The 19,009-nt window shown below is 39.3% G+C and overlaps 1 protein-coding gene across 12 annotated transcripts in view; it reads right to left on the bottom strand.

Annotated features, from left to right (window-relative positions):
* Window positions 1-19,009, bottom strand: part of dst (dystonin) — a 103,821-nt gene that overhangs the window by 78,444 nt on the left and 6,368 nt on the right. For 9 of the 12 annotated variants that reach the window (XM_082556450.1, XM_082556447.1, XM_082556441.1 and 6 more), the window contains 2 exons: window positions 2,710-2,771; window positions 465-554 (listed from right to left, as the gene is read on the bottom strand). In XM_082556450.1, coding sequence (XP_082412576.1) covers window positions 465-554; window positions 2,710-2,771 — 152 coding nt within the window. Of the gene's footprint in view, window positions 1-464; window positions 555-2,709; window positions 2,772-3,792; window positions 3,932-18,069; window positions 18,235-19,009 lie in introns of those variants that run through there. The other 3 variants (XM_082556442.1, XM_082556446.1, XM_082556454.1) reach the window with 3 other exon arrangements.

The following is a 19,009-nucleotide window of genomic DNA, read 5'->3' as shown; positions in this document are numbered from 1 at the left end:
TGTGAATGTAAAAAACAAAAGACATACTCTACTGCTCACATTCATCTTAGACTGAGTAGAACAGCTCAAAAAATTAAAAGAATGACCACATGAGGAAGTTGCATTGATGTCACAGAGAAGACAGAGAGGAAAATTCATTAAAAGTGGGATTTTGATGAGTGGGTTTTGGTGGATACAAAAAGTGATTGGATGGTTTTCTCCCAAGAATCCCTCCCTCCCACAATAAGCCATGTGAGTAAGAAGAGGGAAGGGCCAGTGCATCAGTTATGAGATGGTATGACATAGTGCCCCATGGGAAAAAGAACAGTTCTCGCACTCTGTTTATTAAAGTCAAATGAGAATCTGAATGGGTTTGTAAGACTGGTCTCATAGGAAACTCCTCAGGCTAAGAATTCAACTGGATCCACAAGTACCAAAACACTGTCAGTGTTTATGACTAGAGTAACAGAAAAACATGAACTCACCAGTGTATCTCCAGACAAAACCTCCAACAGCGAGATCAGGTTATGTCCATCTCGTAAGTCTTCATAAAGATCATTTATATGCTTTCGTACCTACACAAACAGGGAAGAAACGACACTGTAAACTAACTGCATGCATCATATTAATACCAGACTCTTTTTTTTTTAATGTAGTTTTAAAAACATTTTAAGAACAGATCTCACAAACAATGAAGGTCTATCACATTTATAAAGTTGGCATGGCAGTCATTGTTTTTGTTGATGCTTCCATGTGTCAATCACTTAAATTGGTTTCATTTAAGGTCTAATTTTGGGAAAACTTGTTTTAGATCACATTCTTAAAACACGCTGAATCTGTTGAGTTGTAGCAGGATATCACTGTGACACCTCATCTTAACACCTGCGAAAGGCACTTTGCAAATCCAGTTTGATGCTTCCTCCTTACAGCAGGCCAATTTCTCCTTCCTGCCCTAAATACCGCGCCTCTGAAATCACCCTGCTGCCCGATGACCTGCTTTCACACAGGGCTTCCAGCACTGTTATCGCAGATAGTGGCCACAGCTGTAGAGCCAAAATAGTCCTGTACCCTTATGTTACTGGATCAGCAAAGCAGGTCCCCGACTATTATTCAGCACCTCTGAATTCTCCGGGACCACATCTGAGGCCTGCTCACACAGACATTACAATAACTTAAAGTGGCCCGAAATCTGTCGGTGGATCAGAGAATACAATGTAAATATTACAGTAAAACCATTAAGTCAAGTTGAAACAACTAGGGGTAAAATGTTTCTGATGGTATTACTATCTATAGATTTATTGATGTGTCATGTACAGACAGAAGACATTATTTCCTTATTTCTTCTGCCAAGATTGTGGTAAAGTTTACATGGTGTGTTGATGCAAGCTGTAGCAAGCATTTCCTCAAGGTAGGAACTAGTAGATTCTTCTCGTTCACCCTTTTTTTACTTTTGAAAATAATAAAACATTTCTGCTTAACCTCACATGTAACCAACCATCCATAAGTCATAACCAGTCACTGATAACAGGAGGCCCATAGAGGACTGATTTTAAGAAATCAGTTCTTTATTCCAAGTTTATCCTCGTATTTGCTGATAATTGCATGAAAAGCACAAAATACGCTTATTTCATATACAGATTAACCAGACACTTTAATAGGTATACCTGTTCAAGTGATGGTTAACTCAAATATCTAGCCAATCACATGGCAGAAACTTAATGAATTTAGGCATATAGGTGCATTTCAGTGCAAGCCATCCTTCCAAGACCAGAAATATCACAATCTTAATAGCAATCAGATGCATGCATGTCTATATATATATATAATATAAAGTCAAAATGCTTTTTTATATTTTGCTTTGTTCATTGAATTTATTTTTGCAAGACACCACATTTGACTACGAATGGATTAAAAACGCTCCTCATTCGGGAAGCTAATGCAAAGAGTTGCAAACTGATTAAGTGGCTGCACAGAACAAAGCCGGACATTTATTTTTGCTTCAAAATGTTTGTCGTATTGGCATTTATTCAGTTTTAATACAGACAGATAAAGACGTCCTACTCACAGGAGCATAGGATTAGGAACTAATCAGAACTAATGAGCAGCTCACTTTTTTCTCTGCTTCATTATGTTTTCTTTTCTTTTTAGGGACTTTATTTAAACTGAAGCAAATGAAAAAAATGTAACTGAACTACATATTTATAACTCGCATTACATACTGGACATAATTGAGACTTTGGTGATTAATGTACCACTTATGCAAGAACCTCATAAAGACAACACTGTAAATTGCGCCCAGATTCTTTTATTACAAAGACATATTAGACGAGACGTGCCGGTGCTTGTCTGTCTGTCTGCTAAAGTGTTTCATTAAATCCACACAGATTAAAACGCCACAGTAAGCATTTCAAATTCCTGAGTCAACAAAAGGCAATCATTTGCTGCAACAGTGCAGCAGAGCATGTCCTTCTAAATGACTTTTAATAAGCTTTAATAACATCTGAGGAGGAATGTTAACGTGTTAAGACCTAACAGGGAAAGTCATATTACTTAGCCAATAAATAATGAAGAACATGAAAATGGTTTTTCAAGCTGCTGTGGAGAAAAAATGTTGGAACACTAGCAAGCATTCAGACTGAATCTATAAACGCCATGGACACAGAAATTGGGATATTAAAAAATAATTTAGAAGTTCAAAAGAAGCACTCATAAATCAGCAATGATTCTTACCTTCACCAGATGCTGGTTTATCCATTTTGTAAATGTCTTCTTTTGCACTCTGTCTCTTTCATCTGCAGAGAAAAAAAACACTTTCTTTAGATTCGGTGTTTTGGCAACATACACCCCTTTTTGTAAATGCCACCACTAAAGAAGCTTAATCCTGCTATGCATACCTATTCTACATAACCTTTTGGGATGCTTTGTGTTTAAAGTAGCAACAGGACATTATGCAAAGTGTGAAATAAAATCTTCCCCAATGTATGTATGAAGGTAAAGGTGGTTGTTTTTCCCCACAGACGGGCATCTAAAATGTGCTGTAAGTGTTTCAAATAAAATAATATATTTCCTGTGCCAGTAAGTCACTCTGTAATATTAGTTTGTGGATTTACAGCTTTGATGAAAATCATGTTGAAAAGTAAGTAGAGAAAATATGCCCCAGTGTCTCTAAAGAGACAGAAATAACTGTATGACAGTGTTTTTTTGTTTTGCGTCACCATAGCAGCCAGACTTCTTGCAGAAAATGGCATATAGGTGGAACCAGGAAACAAATGGATGCAATTAAAGGAGAAAAAAACAAGAACACTAAAAAATGAAATCAAGTTAAGTTTTAAAATATGTTTCTCAGTAACATAATAACGACTGAGAAAAACTACACTCTTTTCTAAACAGTGACTTGTTTAATATTTTTCATCATATTTTTCTTTGAGTTGGACGTCCATTCACTGGCAGAGGCAAACCAGAATCAACCCTGTCACCACAGCTATGACTCATTTCCCCTGATTCCACATCTTCCAGCTTCCAGCAACTTATCCTCATTGAACAGAAAAAAACTCACATGCTCAATCAATAACATGACTACACCATCTGTCGGCCAGATCACATTCATTCCAGCAACACTGTGGAAGCCTGAAGCTCTTACTGCACACGAACAACACAGATAACCTCCTGTCTTTACTAATCTTCAGCGTGGAAGATTAGGCTTGCAAAATAAGTTTTGCGTAAGGACATTTTACCTGCAGTTAGTAAGAAGCAAGTACAGGCATGACTAATCTTTTTAAGGAAATGACAAAAACCAGTAAGACGAACACTAACCCATGCAGCACATTAGCGCTACCAAGCGCTCCCTACGTTCCCTCTCTGTCATTAGGCGGTACTTCATTGTCTGCACCCCTTCCTGAGGGCTGTCGAGAGGATCGCGATCCAAGTACACAGATGCCATGCGGATAAGTGACTGAAGAAGAGGCAGCAGCAACGGTCTCCCTCTTCTCGCCTGCTTGCCAACCACCCTCTAGGGCTCTAGCTGTGACTCCCTCTCTCGTCAAACTTCCAGAACGAGTCCTGTCAGGTTTTCCATGGCGGCTTGCTAATTTTGGTTTCCATGTGGTTCACTGTTTATCTTGCAGCAGCGCTCAAAAATCATATAAGAAAGTCAGTGTGCTTCATGGAAAAAAGGAAAACGGAGAAATTGCTCCTTGTTAGCTGACTATTAACAAAGAACTAGTTTCTTTAAACCATGTATCACACTTTCTCATGACATCATGTTTCACTTAACTATTTCACATATCAGATGCATCTTGTGCAATATAAACATTATCAACTGTGAGCCCCAATTTTCAAGAGTGCAAAAATAATCATCTTTCTATTGTTCAACTGCCGCCAAGACTTAAAATGTTTACTCCAGGAAAAACAACTGAGAACACTTTAAGTCAAAGAACGGCCAAAACCTCCTATTACGCAACATGAATAATAACAGTTTTTAGTTGAAGTCCTTCATCTGTTTTCTTATCATACTGAACATCACAGTTATATAAGACAAAAAATGAAAGTGCTCTTGTAGTGACAAATGATGCTTCAGAAACTTGCATACTTACATCCAACACACTGTATTGCAATGCATGGCTATATACATAACTATAATATTTGTTTGTAATATTGTAATCCTGCATTTTGAAAGCATTAGTTTCTAACAAGAACTGAGCCACTCTGTATCTACCTAAGTTTATAAAGGACAGCATATTCTCTGTGGAGTCACAGAGTCTGAAAGATGCCCACACAGTATATAAGCTCCCTTTTCAATGATATAGCAGCTTTGCATGTGAAGGGAAAGAGTCCTTCAGGTTTATAATGAAGCTCGAAACATGCATTTACAGAACAGGGCGCCTTCAGAGCTCTGTGACTGTATTCTCTGCAGATTTGTACATTTAGCTCATCTAAAAATAGTGCATGATTAAAAGCAGCTGAGAATTCAAAAGTGGGTTGGACTGATAACTATTACTTTTTTGATAATCTGCACAAAGCTCAAAGACTGAATTAAAAAAAAAGATACAGTGCAACAAAACTAATCAGGAGAAGCAAACTGAAAGGAAAAGCGAGAGTGATGCAGTGAAACCCCTTCCCAGCAGCACTGCTGTGTCATTGCTGATGTGAATGTCTCCGTGACTCCGTCGTGCAGCTGAATCACACAGAAATAAAGCAGTGCACTCTGCAGCAGGACACCAATTTGCTGCGTAATGCCCATGTCTAAGCTCTCTGCTGCATAATGCATAAACCTCTCCTGAAAAGCTCATTAATATAGATTGACTGGGCAAGTTTTCCAGGAAACTCTCCAGCTCAGAGCAGAGGTCAGGAGCTGAAAGAAGTGTCATCAACCAGCTTTCAATCACAGTCAGTAACAGATAACCTTAGAGCACATGATTTCACATACTTCACAGATTACTGATAGTGCACAGTCAATACACTCATATCAATAAATGTCACAGCATGGCAATCAGGTTGACATTATTGCTGCCATTCATGTTTAAATACAGTATAAATAGATAATGAACAGTTTAGCATATTATTATGTGCTACAAAGCAAGTCATTTCTGTAAATAAGCTTCCTAAATATTATTAAAGTGAGTTTAGTGGTATGGTGCCCTCTTGAGGACTTAACAAGAATAAAAGTGCTCTATAAGTGCAGCCTGAAAACTATGCCTTATAATTCTAGTGATATATTATTTGTCTATGAAATCAGTGAAGATCAGATATTAAACAGCAAGTACTCAATCTCAGCCCCTCTAAACTAAAGTCAGACCTAATGTGTTTATACAAACGCCTCGTCGTGATATAAAACGTTATCAGCCTTATCGCACACTTACTTATTACAGTTAATAAATTCTATGATTGCACTGCTTGGACTTTTGTTTCATCTTATATGCGGTGCCACATTTAAGGTTCCAGTGACACAGGCGTAGAGACAGGCCAATGACACCCCTGACAACCACAGGTCGTTTGAGAAGATTGGTTGCCGAGTGCTTGCACACGGTCAAAGTGACCCCTGCTAGCGATTGCTAGCACACACTGTGACTTTGTGACCCACTGACAGCCAGCAGCTGCTCACCAACCGGTCCAGCAATACACATTTTTCCCAGAAGGTTGCTGGCCATGCTCTTGGCCTGTGTGGCTGAGGCCTTATTGTGCTAAAACAATGCTGTGCAAACGTGCATTTGAGCCATCTACTTTCTTCCACTTATCCAGTTCAGGTTTGTGGGAGCCTGTTCCAGCTGTCACAGGGTGATCGGGAGGGTGCACCCTGGACACATCGCCCATCTGTCACAAGTCAACATGTAGATACTGATACAGCATTTCAGTTATGACTAAAACATGTGTTATTTATTACTGAAATACTGAATTAGTATATCATTTGAGTATGTAGATGAAATCTCTTTAATATACTGGCTCAACCCCATTCGGTTACATCAGTGACACACAACATCCATGCAGTTCATTTTAGCAGTTATCTGAATGATGCCAAAAACTATGATACTGTCAATAAATAAGTAAGAAAGTGAGGAAAACATCATATGAACTAATTAATAACTCAATACTTGAGGTAGTAAATGTATGATGTTCGGAAACCTTTGCAAAGTAATTAAACTTACAGCGTGTGATTGCTTGTACGTGTCTGTTTAAATGTTCTCACTTTGGTAGATGATTCACCTCCACCAAAAGTCTGGGAACCGGATAACTGGATTGTGACCTCTGACTTTAAACGGTTGATGTTTGAAGAATCACAAGTTGTAGAAAGCCCGACCCGACAAACCACCATCCTAACGTCTACAACCTCAGGCGATGTCTACAGAATGCATTTATCAAAACCTTCTTCCGATGAGCAAATTTACACCGAGGCAGGAAGTCAAACTGGTAGTAATTAAGGTGTTGTTTACTGCACAGTCTTACATCGCAGTGTGTGAACATATTCAAGTGAATAGTTTCTTTTAACAATGACAGCAAACAGCAGTGCTGTGAATCATTAGCCACAGCAGCCAGTCTTGTATAAAACTAGATGATGAGCATAACACTGTTGTGAGGCCTGTGTGCACTCGGTCTGCAGTCCATGCCGAGTGCAAGCCAAGAGTCCACCCACAGCATTCGAACGGTCAGCCTGAGACACTTATTTGTAGACCTCAGCAAAGCACATGTGCATGGCTATAAATAGCTACAACCCTAAACCATGCTGCCCCTGCAACTGCAGGCTACATAATCTGTGCCACTCAGGTGACATCCTTCATTTTCTGCCACGCAAAGATGAGTGAAGCGAAATCGTCCTTGTAATAGAAGTGAATGTATTTATTTGAACAGAGATTAAAGTTGCATAAGTTTGTATCCTTTGATTTTGGAATCTGATTGATGTAGCGCAAAACAAAATGGATCAAATCCTATGATATGTTCTCCAGCATCGAATTTGCATATTCAAAACTACATATTCAACGCATGAAACTGATTTTGTACCCAAATAAACAATTCAGATTCTAATTTGCTTTCAACTGACTTTCAGAAAATGAAAAATCAACCCAGCAGTAGTACAGCCTACCCTTTGACTGGCTGTTCAATTTGTAATTTCATCATTCTGTTTAAACAGAAGCAGAAACACAAACAGATGAATTTCAGTTTTCCTGAGAACATCTGGCAGAGAAGGACAGGGACACCCTTTGGTATTTTGTTATGTCACAATGCCTAAAATATCCTCACATTCTGAGAGGAGCAAAGAAAGCTCTACCAATCACAGTCCACCCTATGTAATCCCTTTGCTCTCATATGTGAAGGAAATAAAAACAAGCATAAAGCCTAAACTCAAGAGCACTCAACCTTCAACCCACTGACGAGGACGCACTGAACGTTCTTGCTCAACGGCCTCCTTTCACAGCTCTTATGCTGCAGCCACTTCAGTAAGCAAAGGCCTGTGTGCTTTATTTAGAGTACAAGGTAACCCATTGCACCTTTATTTAATAGTGACTCTGGTCATTTAAAAAAAAACCTCAAATAATTCAAATAATAAGCCCCTCCTCCACACAGTGGTGATCCTGCTCATACACTAACATACATTAAAAAAATTTAAAAAAAATAAACCTTTCACTAAATGCTCCATCAGGACAAAACCTGTTCAGTCTTTGCGTGTTCCTTTTGAAAATGTTGAAATAAATCTATTTATTATATCACTCTACATCATAATTATGGTGTTTATTATTTAAACGCTTATTATGTTTCGAAGCAAGAGTGCACACTCGTGGCCTACAGCTGTGGCTTTGTGAGGCTGCACATTAGAAGAGTGGCGCTTTGAGCAAAACACCAACATGCTGGTGACCCCTGGTTTTTGTCAATCGAAGGTCGGCAACCTTTGCTATGGAAAGAGACATTTTTGAGCTATTTTTCTACCCCCCAAAAAATCTATATGGAGATGCAAAACGTGGCTACTTATGATTATTTGATACTTTAACTGCATTTTCAGTTTCTTATTTTGGATGTTTTGCTAATTATTTTAATTCTTTTTTCTTACCAAAAAATAGATCAAGTAGAGGAAAAACAGTCTAAACTACTACTTCAACTGCCTTTTCTTCAACTAACATTATGCTTCTGAAGCGCACATGTACATAAAGACAATGGCGAGTCAGAATGTTTACCAAATACATACCATATTTGCTATCTTAGCATATTGCCCTAAATAGCATAATCGCATTTCCTAATTAGTGATAAACACAGTCTACGGCTAAGCTGGTATAGCTTTAGGGCTGCCACAAACGATTATTTTGATAGTCGACTAGTCACCGATTATTTATGCGATTAGTCGACTAATCAGATCATCATCCACTGGACGTAAAACTACAGCTTATTGCACCAGCAGCATCTGCTCTTATATAACTATCATTAGCTTACAGCTTTAAGCTTTTAAGGTGCTAACTAAAAATAAAGACAAGATGATAGTTTATTCAATTTTAATGAAATTTGCAGATTGTTTCGGTAAAGTTTAATAAACTCCTTGCTATCTAAAATATAACAGGACACCAGAGTATATTCTCCAGCATCTCACACTTCTGATAATCAGCTGTCTGCTTGACGTTTATTCAGCTGTGTAAAAACTATAACTTTAATCTCAGCCAAACCGATTTACTCAGGAACAAATAAAATACTAAAAAAAAGCCAAACAATAACATTTTTAATTTATCTAAGTGACTCATATATATTTAACCTGAGTCGCGAAGGACGGCGGTGGGTTTGAAAACAATTTGCCGGGAGTCCGGTGTTCTCACGGCGCTAGTGACCTAGCCCCCGGCTAGCTATCGAGCTAGTGGGTAACAGACGTCTCCGAAAACGTCGGAGCGCTTTTGAAAATATGTGGTGTCCTGATAAACTGAGCAGATATTTGAGGTTTACACAGCTACATTCTCGCCTGAAAATATGTTAAACGTTTATTTTGTGACCCAGAAAGAATAATAAGAGTAATATTAAAACTAACTAGCTACCGCCATTGTTGGAAACTAAGCTGGGCCGCGCTATGAATTCTGGGACACAGCTGCTTCTTCTTCTTCGGGGTTTAACGGCAGCTGGCATCCTTGTACATGCTGTGCTGCCATCTTCTGTTTCAGTCCGTTATTACACTCTTAAATCCTGCTATTATTCCTGCGTCTTTTGCGATCTTTTACAAAGCTTCAAACGACACGTCGACTATTAAATCAGTCGTCGACGATTTTGATAGTCGACGTAATCGTGACTAGTCGACAAATCGTGGCAGCCCTATATAGCTTTGAGGGCCATAACTCATAATCCAAACTAAAATGAAATGTTAATGTGATGGTGATGGAGCTATGTAAGAGACACGTGACACATACCACAGTCAATCAAATCAGAAAAAAAAATAGTGATAGGACCGAGAGACTGTCAGCCCTTAAACATCAAATCTCTTGCAACTTACAGCAACCTAATATTACTGATTCTATTATTCAACAGCATATGCCTGTCAAACTATAAATTGGAGGTTTATATAAGCTGAATCACAACAGAGGACGACTGGTGGCTCAGTTCAATATGATCAGCTGCAATCAGTGTGTGTTTTAATAGGCACGCTGACATCATTGTTCCTGGTGTAAACAAAGACAGAAAAACATCATAGAGGGGGAGATACCGGAAGGTGCATTTTTCCCATTCTTTGTAAGTGAAATATTGTAGCCAGTAGGGTAGGGCAAAGACAGAGGTATGTGACTGGAACAGGTTGCCAAGCCTTCAGAGCAGCCTGTTCAGTCAGTCTTTGCTTTTTTGGAGACTAAAGTAAAGAAGAAACCATAATATTAATTTGTTTATGACTCCTTTCCTACAACTGCTGCTGAGAAAGTGCAGGCTCTACATTAAAAACGGGACAGCATGAACCAATGCTGCATATCCTTAAATTAAAAGAGCCATCGCTTTCTGAAAACATGCAGTAGCTGCAATTTTAGCTGGATACACAGACAGAAAATAATAATTAATGACTATTCTCACCATTTCTGGTGTAATAATGATGCGCCCTGCTACACCCATGGGTGAACTGACCCTTGATGAAATACAAATGGAGCATAAAGATGAAGCTGGCAGCTTACCCACAGACATGAGCTGTAACTACTCAGGTACTCAGCAAAGTCCAGCAGAGGAAACAGAGAGCCATTAATGATAGCTAATGGCACATAAATACAGACTTACGGCACTTGCTTGAAAACACACACTCACACACGCTCAAACACACACAGCTGCAAACAATCCAATAGCTTCCATTTCTTCAGCAGCTGCACCTGCCTTATTGGACCATGACACCAATGAATATTTGGCTCAAATGTGGCCCATATCTGTAGATTTCTGTGCGCCATATTTGGCCTTGACTAAGACCATTGACTCAAGGTGAATCAGCCACAGGTTCACTCTATATGTAGCCCACAAAACACTTGTCATAACACACATCAAGCCCATCTCATAACTTTGTTGGCCAGGTTTGCCCGACACAACGTTTGCCAACGTCCTAATTGAGACGTCACTCAGATTGCACTCAAATTTTGCTGCTCTCCACTGTTGTAAAACAATGACCACTCAACATCAACAACTGATTCTTTTTCTTTTTTGAAATTAAAGAAACACCGATTCACAATTCACACTGTTTTACAGACCATAAGAATAAAACAAAATTAAACAAAGCCACATTTTTCCATCATTCTGAATTATTTTGTCCTAGTTTCCCTCCCAGTTTCTCTCCAGGTACTCGGGCTTCCTCTCAGAGTCCAAAGTCATGTAGTTACTGGGGTTAGGTTAACTGGTGATTCTAAACTGTTAATAGGTGTCAATGTGAGTGCAAATAGTTGTCTGCTTCTCTGTGTTAACCCTTTGACAGACTGGCAACCTGTCCTGGGTATACCCTGCCCTTCACCATATGGTATCTGGGATAGTTTTAACCCCTCCTTCAACCCTAAATTGGATAAGCAGAAGAGAATGGGTGGATGGATGGATGGATGGATGGATGGATGGATGGATGGATGGATGCATAGTTCAACTGTATAAGATACACAAAGCTAATAATTATCTAGATTTGTTCTTACAATATTAAAAGAGACAGAATATTCAATGGTATCTATAAGGTGGTTCAGTGGTCCTTACTAAATAACTCTGCCTTTTTTTCCCACAGATACTTCCTCATAAGGAATAATAAGATATGATTAGCACCATTCCACTTTCAGTCAAAACAATGATGCCCTTCACGCTGTACAAAAGCAGGTATCCCCGTGCACTCATTCAGGTTTTTCCACTAATTTGCCATTATTGCGAAGCTTATATGCTACATTAATTTCTTACAAGTGAGCATAGCAATAGCTAAATCTAATATGAATTCATAATGTTTTCATTTTCACCAGTTACACAAGGTATAAGGATAATCACAAGAGTATTGAAATGGTTTTTAACCAGCAGGTTTCGTGATGTGAAGGCAAACCAAAAAGCAATGGAACAACTCATTTAATGGCTGTTCCACTTTAAAACATGGAGCAAGGAAACCTGCTTCCTCTTGCCACTGCGCCACTGTGGCACTGCTTCCCAGCAACGGCTGCATTTGGGAGAGAAGGGTGTTGCTGCTGGAGCGGGAGAGGAAAGGCTCCAGAGCATGAGTCAGGGGTGGGACACAGAGACTCACAAGATGATCTCATGTAAGTGGAGCTAAGCGGGCCTGTGGAATGAGGTTCAGTCATGCTGGTCTCATCACCATGACAGCATATAAATACAACAGAGAGCATGTATTGCACTCAGGCACAGATTTGTTTTAATGCAACGACACTGGACTGCAGTAAAGCCATATTACAGATAGATAGATAGATAGATAGATAGATAGATAGATAGATAGATAGATAGATAGATAGATAGATAGATAGATAGATAGATAGATAGATAGATAGATAGATAGATAGATAGATAGATAGATAGATAGATAGATATGACAAAAATAGTAAGTTGCAATTCTGTCGCTGAAGACAAGGGAATAGTAAAGAAGTGTTTAAAGAGTTGTTATGTTTTTTTGAAATGAGATTTATTGATTAGATCCGTGAAGGACCTCGCAGCAAGAACAACATCATGCTTTAGCACTTGCTGTAAACAAAATGTACTGGCCAATAGCAAGAAAATGATCAGGCATTTGATTACTGACTGTAGATAAGAAGCAGTATGATCTAGGAATGCATCTTGGCGAAACCTGCAAAACGAAACTGAGAGCACTCTGAGGGTATGGAGAGTGTGAGTGTGTGTATGTCGTCCATTTCTGTGTGCCTTCATGTTGGGTGTGTGTGAGTGCTTGTGTCTGTGTATGCTTGTTTGTCTGGTGTCAGGTCACATCTTAGACTCTCCCTCTCTCTTAGAACATCTCAGGCTCCCCCAGGTATGGGGCCTATTTTCCCAAGCTACATTCCTTGCCAGTGGCTGGTGTCCCCATGGACTGGTGCATTAGTACTTCTCGGGGTCTGGGGCTGGGTGCTCTGGTGTGTACTGGCTCACTCCCAAGGCCCACCAAGTGGCCCTTGGGAGTGAGCCTCTGCTAGGGGCTAGGGGCTGAGCCTCTGCTAGGGGCTGGGGTGCCCTTGGGTCTCTGGTCTCTGGGCCCAGAGCTCGGTCTGCTCTGGGATAGCTGGCTTCCAGTGCACCACTGAAGCCATCTGGTGCTTCTGCAACATGGATGCTGGGTCTCTCCTCTGCTCTTCTCTGAGTCGGGGCCGCGGTAGTACCTGCGGTGGTCCTACTGAAGCTCTCGTGCTCTGGGGGGCCTGAGGATGTCTGGAGCCCAGGTCTCCTTCATGTCTGCTTCAGGTCCTCAGCTACCCACTTACATGGAGAAACATTACGAACACAAGCGCACTCACACAAACAGGTGTACATAAAAGTGTTCACACAGGTGTTCACGCAGGTATTGACAAACACACTATCTTGGGCTGCTGCTGCCTCTAAAAAATCTTGTACTATTACTGTGTGTTTTCCAGTAACATTGTTTTTTATGCATATATTGGTTGTTGCTGTGGTTGCTCTGCTTTTTTTTCTCAACAGCTGTTGAAGCAGTGTTTTTCTTTCTTTATCCCTTTTCATGTCCTCTATTTTCCCTTCTTCTCCTTTTGTTAACTTTCTTCCCAACTTCTCTTTCCTTTTTTTCCCCTTTTCCGCTCCCCAGTCTCATCCGTTATGGTTGTAATAATCCAAAATAATAAAAAACTAGTTAAGTTCTAATAAAATATGACTATCAAGTGGACAATTATAGTGAAAACCGTAAGGCTTCACTTGTGAAAGTACATCTGTTTGGCATTTTTTGGCCTTCGGACAACAATTCAAGACAACAATGCCGAACAGGACGCGGGAAAAAAAGAAAAAGATGATAAAGCTGAAATCAGAAACTGATCCAGAAATCTAATGTAATTTTTCTGTCATGAGCAAATGAATCTGCAGCTATCAGATGCATAATATGGCAGGACAAACCTCATTTTCTTCCTTTAAATAAATTCCTATAAATAAATGAATTTCAGGAGTATCACCTTAATCACCATGGCACATGAACATGTGTCTGCAACTTGTATCTTGCTTCCATTAAAACAAAGTATCTTTTGTACGGTAGCAGACTGTCTCCATACAGCCAGCCTGCTTTGTGTGTGGGCCACTAGGCCATTTGAATGTGATGAGTGGGCTGTCGACATAGAGCAAAGGGGTTGGGCTGCACAGCCCAGGAGGGTGGACAAAGGCAGTGACTGTGCAAAACATGCAAAGCTCTCACTTGCCTCTGTGTGTGATAAAACAAGGCAATAAAAATATTAAAAGGGGTTAGCTTAAATCATACGAAGATATTTTTAAGTATCAGCAATAGTCCTGCAAGTCATAATGAAGAGCACAGAGACTCACAGAGAGAAATCTGACAGACACACTGGCAGACCACACCCTAATAAAAAACAGAACAGGCATCCTAAAGACTGGTTCAGTGCTTTGTATGAGTACTTGCAAATAACACACATTTTTAGTACCTAGCTGGTTACAGTACACATCTTCTTGAAAATTTATTACAAAATTGGAGGATTTTGTGTAATGTGCTTTATTAAAATCTGCAAACAAAAATGTATGTGTACTGTAAGGTTTACTGGTTAAATAAACATTTCCAGCAAGATTCTCCTTTATCAGCAGGCAAAACATGTGCATGTGGGGTTCTTATTTCAATTATTACATTGTTCCTCCAATGTAATAAAACCATCCAGGCCATCAAACTTCTTAAGAACAAAATGAACTGCAAGAAAAGCTGACTGAACCACCAAATGGTTAATCCATTAAATCTTTCCTGATTTCGAAGGATCATCAGCTGTTAAGAAACCCAGTGGCCCCTTCATCCTGACAGCCTACCAAGCAGGCTCTGCTAGAACAGTGTGATCCCATACAGCCACTGCCCAGTGCCATTAAGCACTGCATGTTTCTAAAAAACATGTCTTTAACTCATTCCTCGAGTTTACAGTCTTTTGTATGTGTACCCTGCATTGAATTTCAGTTCAACCCAAAGCAGTCGCTCTGTTTAACGTATTATTAGTGCAAGTACCTAATTAGTGCCACATTCCTACATCAGGTATAATAACAGCAACATACTTGCCCTCATTTGATGGCAATTGTGGCAATTCTAAGACCTATGAACTCACATTAGCTCAGAACCACAGTATGTTTGTAAATTGATTTAACTCTTCAATGGTAAAGTGTACAGAAGGTAATATAATATATTAAAGCCAAAAGTGTAAGGACAATAATCAGCATAATAAACGTATACGTTCCTTGTGTTTGCATTATAAGCATGAGTGATAAATACATAACTGATACCAAACAATTATAAAAGTTATTATTTACTGAACAAAGCATTCACACTCAGTAGTGACCCAGTGCAGCATTATCTACCCATCCATTTTTTTTAACTGCTTATCTTCTTAGAGGTTGCAGGAGCCTATCAGAGTTGTCATAGGGCAAGAGGCAGAGTACAGAGCACCAGTCCATCGCAGATAATACACACCAATCACCAATTATCTTAACAAGCATGTTTGGACAGTGGGAGGAAGGCAGAGCATCCACTGAAAACCTACAGAAACAAAGGGAGGACATGCAAACTCCACACAGAAAGCCCTAAGCTGACAAGGAGCATCAAAACTGCACCACTATTCTACTTTCACTAATAACATGTTTGACATAATTTATCTAATAGCTTTATTCAGTGAGCGCAGAGTATTCATGGTTAAGTCTTAAAGCTGAAGGCACAGTATAGAAGTGTATACTTAACATGCACACTTCATTATTTCTTTACTTGTCACAAATCTTGTCATCACTGCACTACTGAGAAATGTTATCGCACACCGAAATGTTTCCTGACATCACGGAGGCCTAGTGTGCCTGAATTTCAACAGGTAAAAATGAAAACAAAACAAACAAAAATCTGTCTCTTAGCCTGCTCACTGGCTTTTCTGTTTACTGGTCTGTGTTTGCTTAGTTACTGTTGATGAATTTGCTATGAAAAAGCAACTCTTTGATACTCTGGCCATCACATGGAGAGACGCTTCAGGCTGTGATCGTATCAACTGGAAATAAATAAAAAATAAAGCGATTTTTAGACAACGTCCAATGGAAAAATGTCTCAGCTCTGAAGAAAACAACATACTTAATGAACAAAAGGTTGCACAGGATTGATTTAAAGAGATTTATCAGCATTACCCATATGGAAAAGATATATATAAATCTTATAAAGTTTGTATCTGTCTTGTGTGAAACTTGTTCGAAAAGCATACAAGAGTGAAAACAGATATAAGATCCCTAGAAAAATTATATAAATGAAACTTCTATGTTTTGGATACTTACTAAAACAATATATGAAAGTGGCCACTTTCATGAGTAAATCATATAAGCCTTATATGATTCACTATATGAAGTAGGCCACATCTGATGCAAGTCTTTTATAAGTTTTTTCTATTTCTTTTCCATATGGATATCATCCGCTTATAAACACGACTTATTAAGGCAACTCAATCCAGTAATTTCATCAAACTGCTCCTGTTGTGTAAAACTGCAGATGCAAACAATCCAGAACTTTGTAAAGAATCACTTCAGCTCATAAGTAATGTGTTTCTGCTTTCTTTAACAGACTCTGGTAAATGAATACTGAAAATCTTTTTACTTTAACCGTCAAAGTTTGTTGTTTTTTTCTCCGATGAAGTGCAGAACGTAACCAAAATAGATTGGCTATAAGAAAACTCACAAACAAACCTTAAGTTTTAACCAGGGTCTGTCTGTCCAAACAATTCTGTGCAGAATAATATCAATAAGTCCAAAACAAGGACACTAAACCTATTTCATTTTTCTTGACATAGTGATAAACTGGTTAAACAGTAACATATAAGCATTATTCTGCAACGACAATGCTTCAGACTGATGCAAAATAGTTTCTTAAAATGATGAGGAAAACAGAAAAGAAGCACCTTACCCTTCCTTGATAAGTTCATATTTCATGCAACTGTTGATGCAGAGTTAACGTTTTCCCTAAAATCAGTTTATAACATCTAAAGCGGATCACAGACTAGCTGTGATGGCAAAAGAACACTCAAAAATAAGTCTGCTTGTTGTCTTATTGCAGCTCTTCTGCCGGAAGACACCAGCCACAGATTCCTAATGATGCTACATCATATGATCCCATTAGAGTGCAGTCGGGGCGTTTAAGCCTTATACCACAGCTGACTGTGCCTGCTGGCTAAAATACTCAACAGCTGAGAGAACATACTCGCAACAACTATCTGGTACAACAGGGCATAGTAATAGTTACATGTTGTTCTGATGCTTCAGATTCAATGAACAGGAAATACAAGAGTTGAAAGCATGACTGTCTGTTTGAATTTTGCCCTACCGGATCTCCAGAGGCCTGCTACGAGAATGCATGATTATGAGATGTCAAGATCTAGCCGTCGCATATATGCTGAATGAAGTTAGCCCTTTATGTGTGATGGATTTGTTCTATTTAATGAGATAGACCCAAAAGGAGCAGCCAGAAAGCTACTGATGAGAGCTGACGCGTAGCCTGCTATGTCATTGTCCTGCCAGGTCTGAAGCACCAGACATTTGAATTTCATTCCTGTAAGCGAGATCATTTTAAACATACAATAATAATAATAATTTACATTTTGAAAATATGATTTGCTCATACTGAAGACTTGTTTTATCCACTTGGACCTTGACGCTTGCAATCAGAGTTTTTCCTAAACATATTTCAAGACTAATGTTTTTAATATAACAGCTAAATAAAATAATTAATAAGCCTCCTATTTAGTGAACAACTATGATGACAAAAACCCTTTGTTTGGACTATTCAAAATCAACCTAAATGTGATGTCATGCAGGAAATATTCCCACTTTTTCCACAGCAGTGATAAAGACACGAACACCAGCCAGTCACCAGAGAGAGAGAACGGGGGGAGCAGGCTGACATTTGTTGAACTGTCAAGCAGCAATCAGGCAATTTCTTCTTCGCCCTAAAGCTGACACATATCCATTCAACACTGACTCTCCTACCTTTGTATTTTTCCAATACATCCTCATAAGCTTGGAGGTATTCCTGTTCGTCCGAAAGCGCATAAGCCGGCGGTGCGTACTGAGCCATAACCCGGGCTTCCCAAACTGGACATTCACCAGCGACGGACAGGAACACAGCACGAGTGAGTGTGTGCGTGCGTGTGTATGTGTGTGGATTCAGAGTGTAATCGGCGGTGTTGTTGTACGAAAGGAAACGCCCTACAACCCTCCCTTGTCTGCGCTCCGACCAATAGGCGACACTTCCTCTCCGGACTTCACCAGATTGATAGGAATGACTGTCGTACAGGCTACACTGGAAAAAACAACCTAAGGTTCATTTTTTTAGCATGTCACTTAAATCAATACTGGCTTTAAGGATAAATTAAAGCCATTTCAAAATCTTATCGCGAGTGATTTTCATTAAACCGGAAGGACCTCATCTCAGTAGGATTTTAAAACTGGGCTGAATCATGCTAACTGCTCGTTTTTTTAGAGTGCGCAAAAATAAACGCCTATTCTTGTCAGCCTCTCCAAATAGAGACCGTGTAGCTATCGCGTGTCCGAGCGGTTTTGGCTGATTTGGCCCAAACAAAACGTTTGAAATCGTATATTTATCTTTGTCGCCGACATAAGCTCTACATTAAATCTACGGATACCCAGCTTTCATTGAACGCGTCACGCATGACAATCTGTATCTGAAACGCTATTTCTCGTATTTTACGGCGTTAATTAGAGTCAAAGTATCATTATAAAATGCTTACGTGCTATAAAACAAGTTTTCCGATCAACTTATCAAGTGTGAAGAAACTGCCAGCCCATGGCAGGGGGACAAAAAGCTTTAATTACCCACTTCGGCGCCAATAAACGTGTACTGTGACTGTGCATATCAGCAAATACATTTTAAAAAATTATTATTATTATTATTATAATTTTTTACTTT

This window comes from Aulonocara stuartgranti (assembly GCF_965226115.1).
Source record: "Aulonocara stuartgranti genome assembly, chromosome: 13".
In the NCBI taxonomy this organism is placed as follows: domain Eukaryota; kingdom Metazoa; phylum Chordata; class Actinopteri; order Cichliformes; family Cichlidae; genus Aulonocara; species Aulonocara stuartgranti.
The sequence above is the reverse complement of the archived record's forward strand: the minus strand, read 5'-3'. Positions and strand labels throughout refer to the sequence as shown.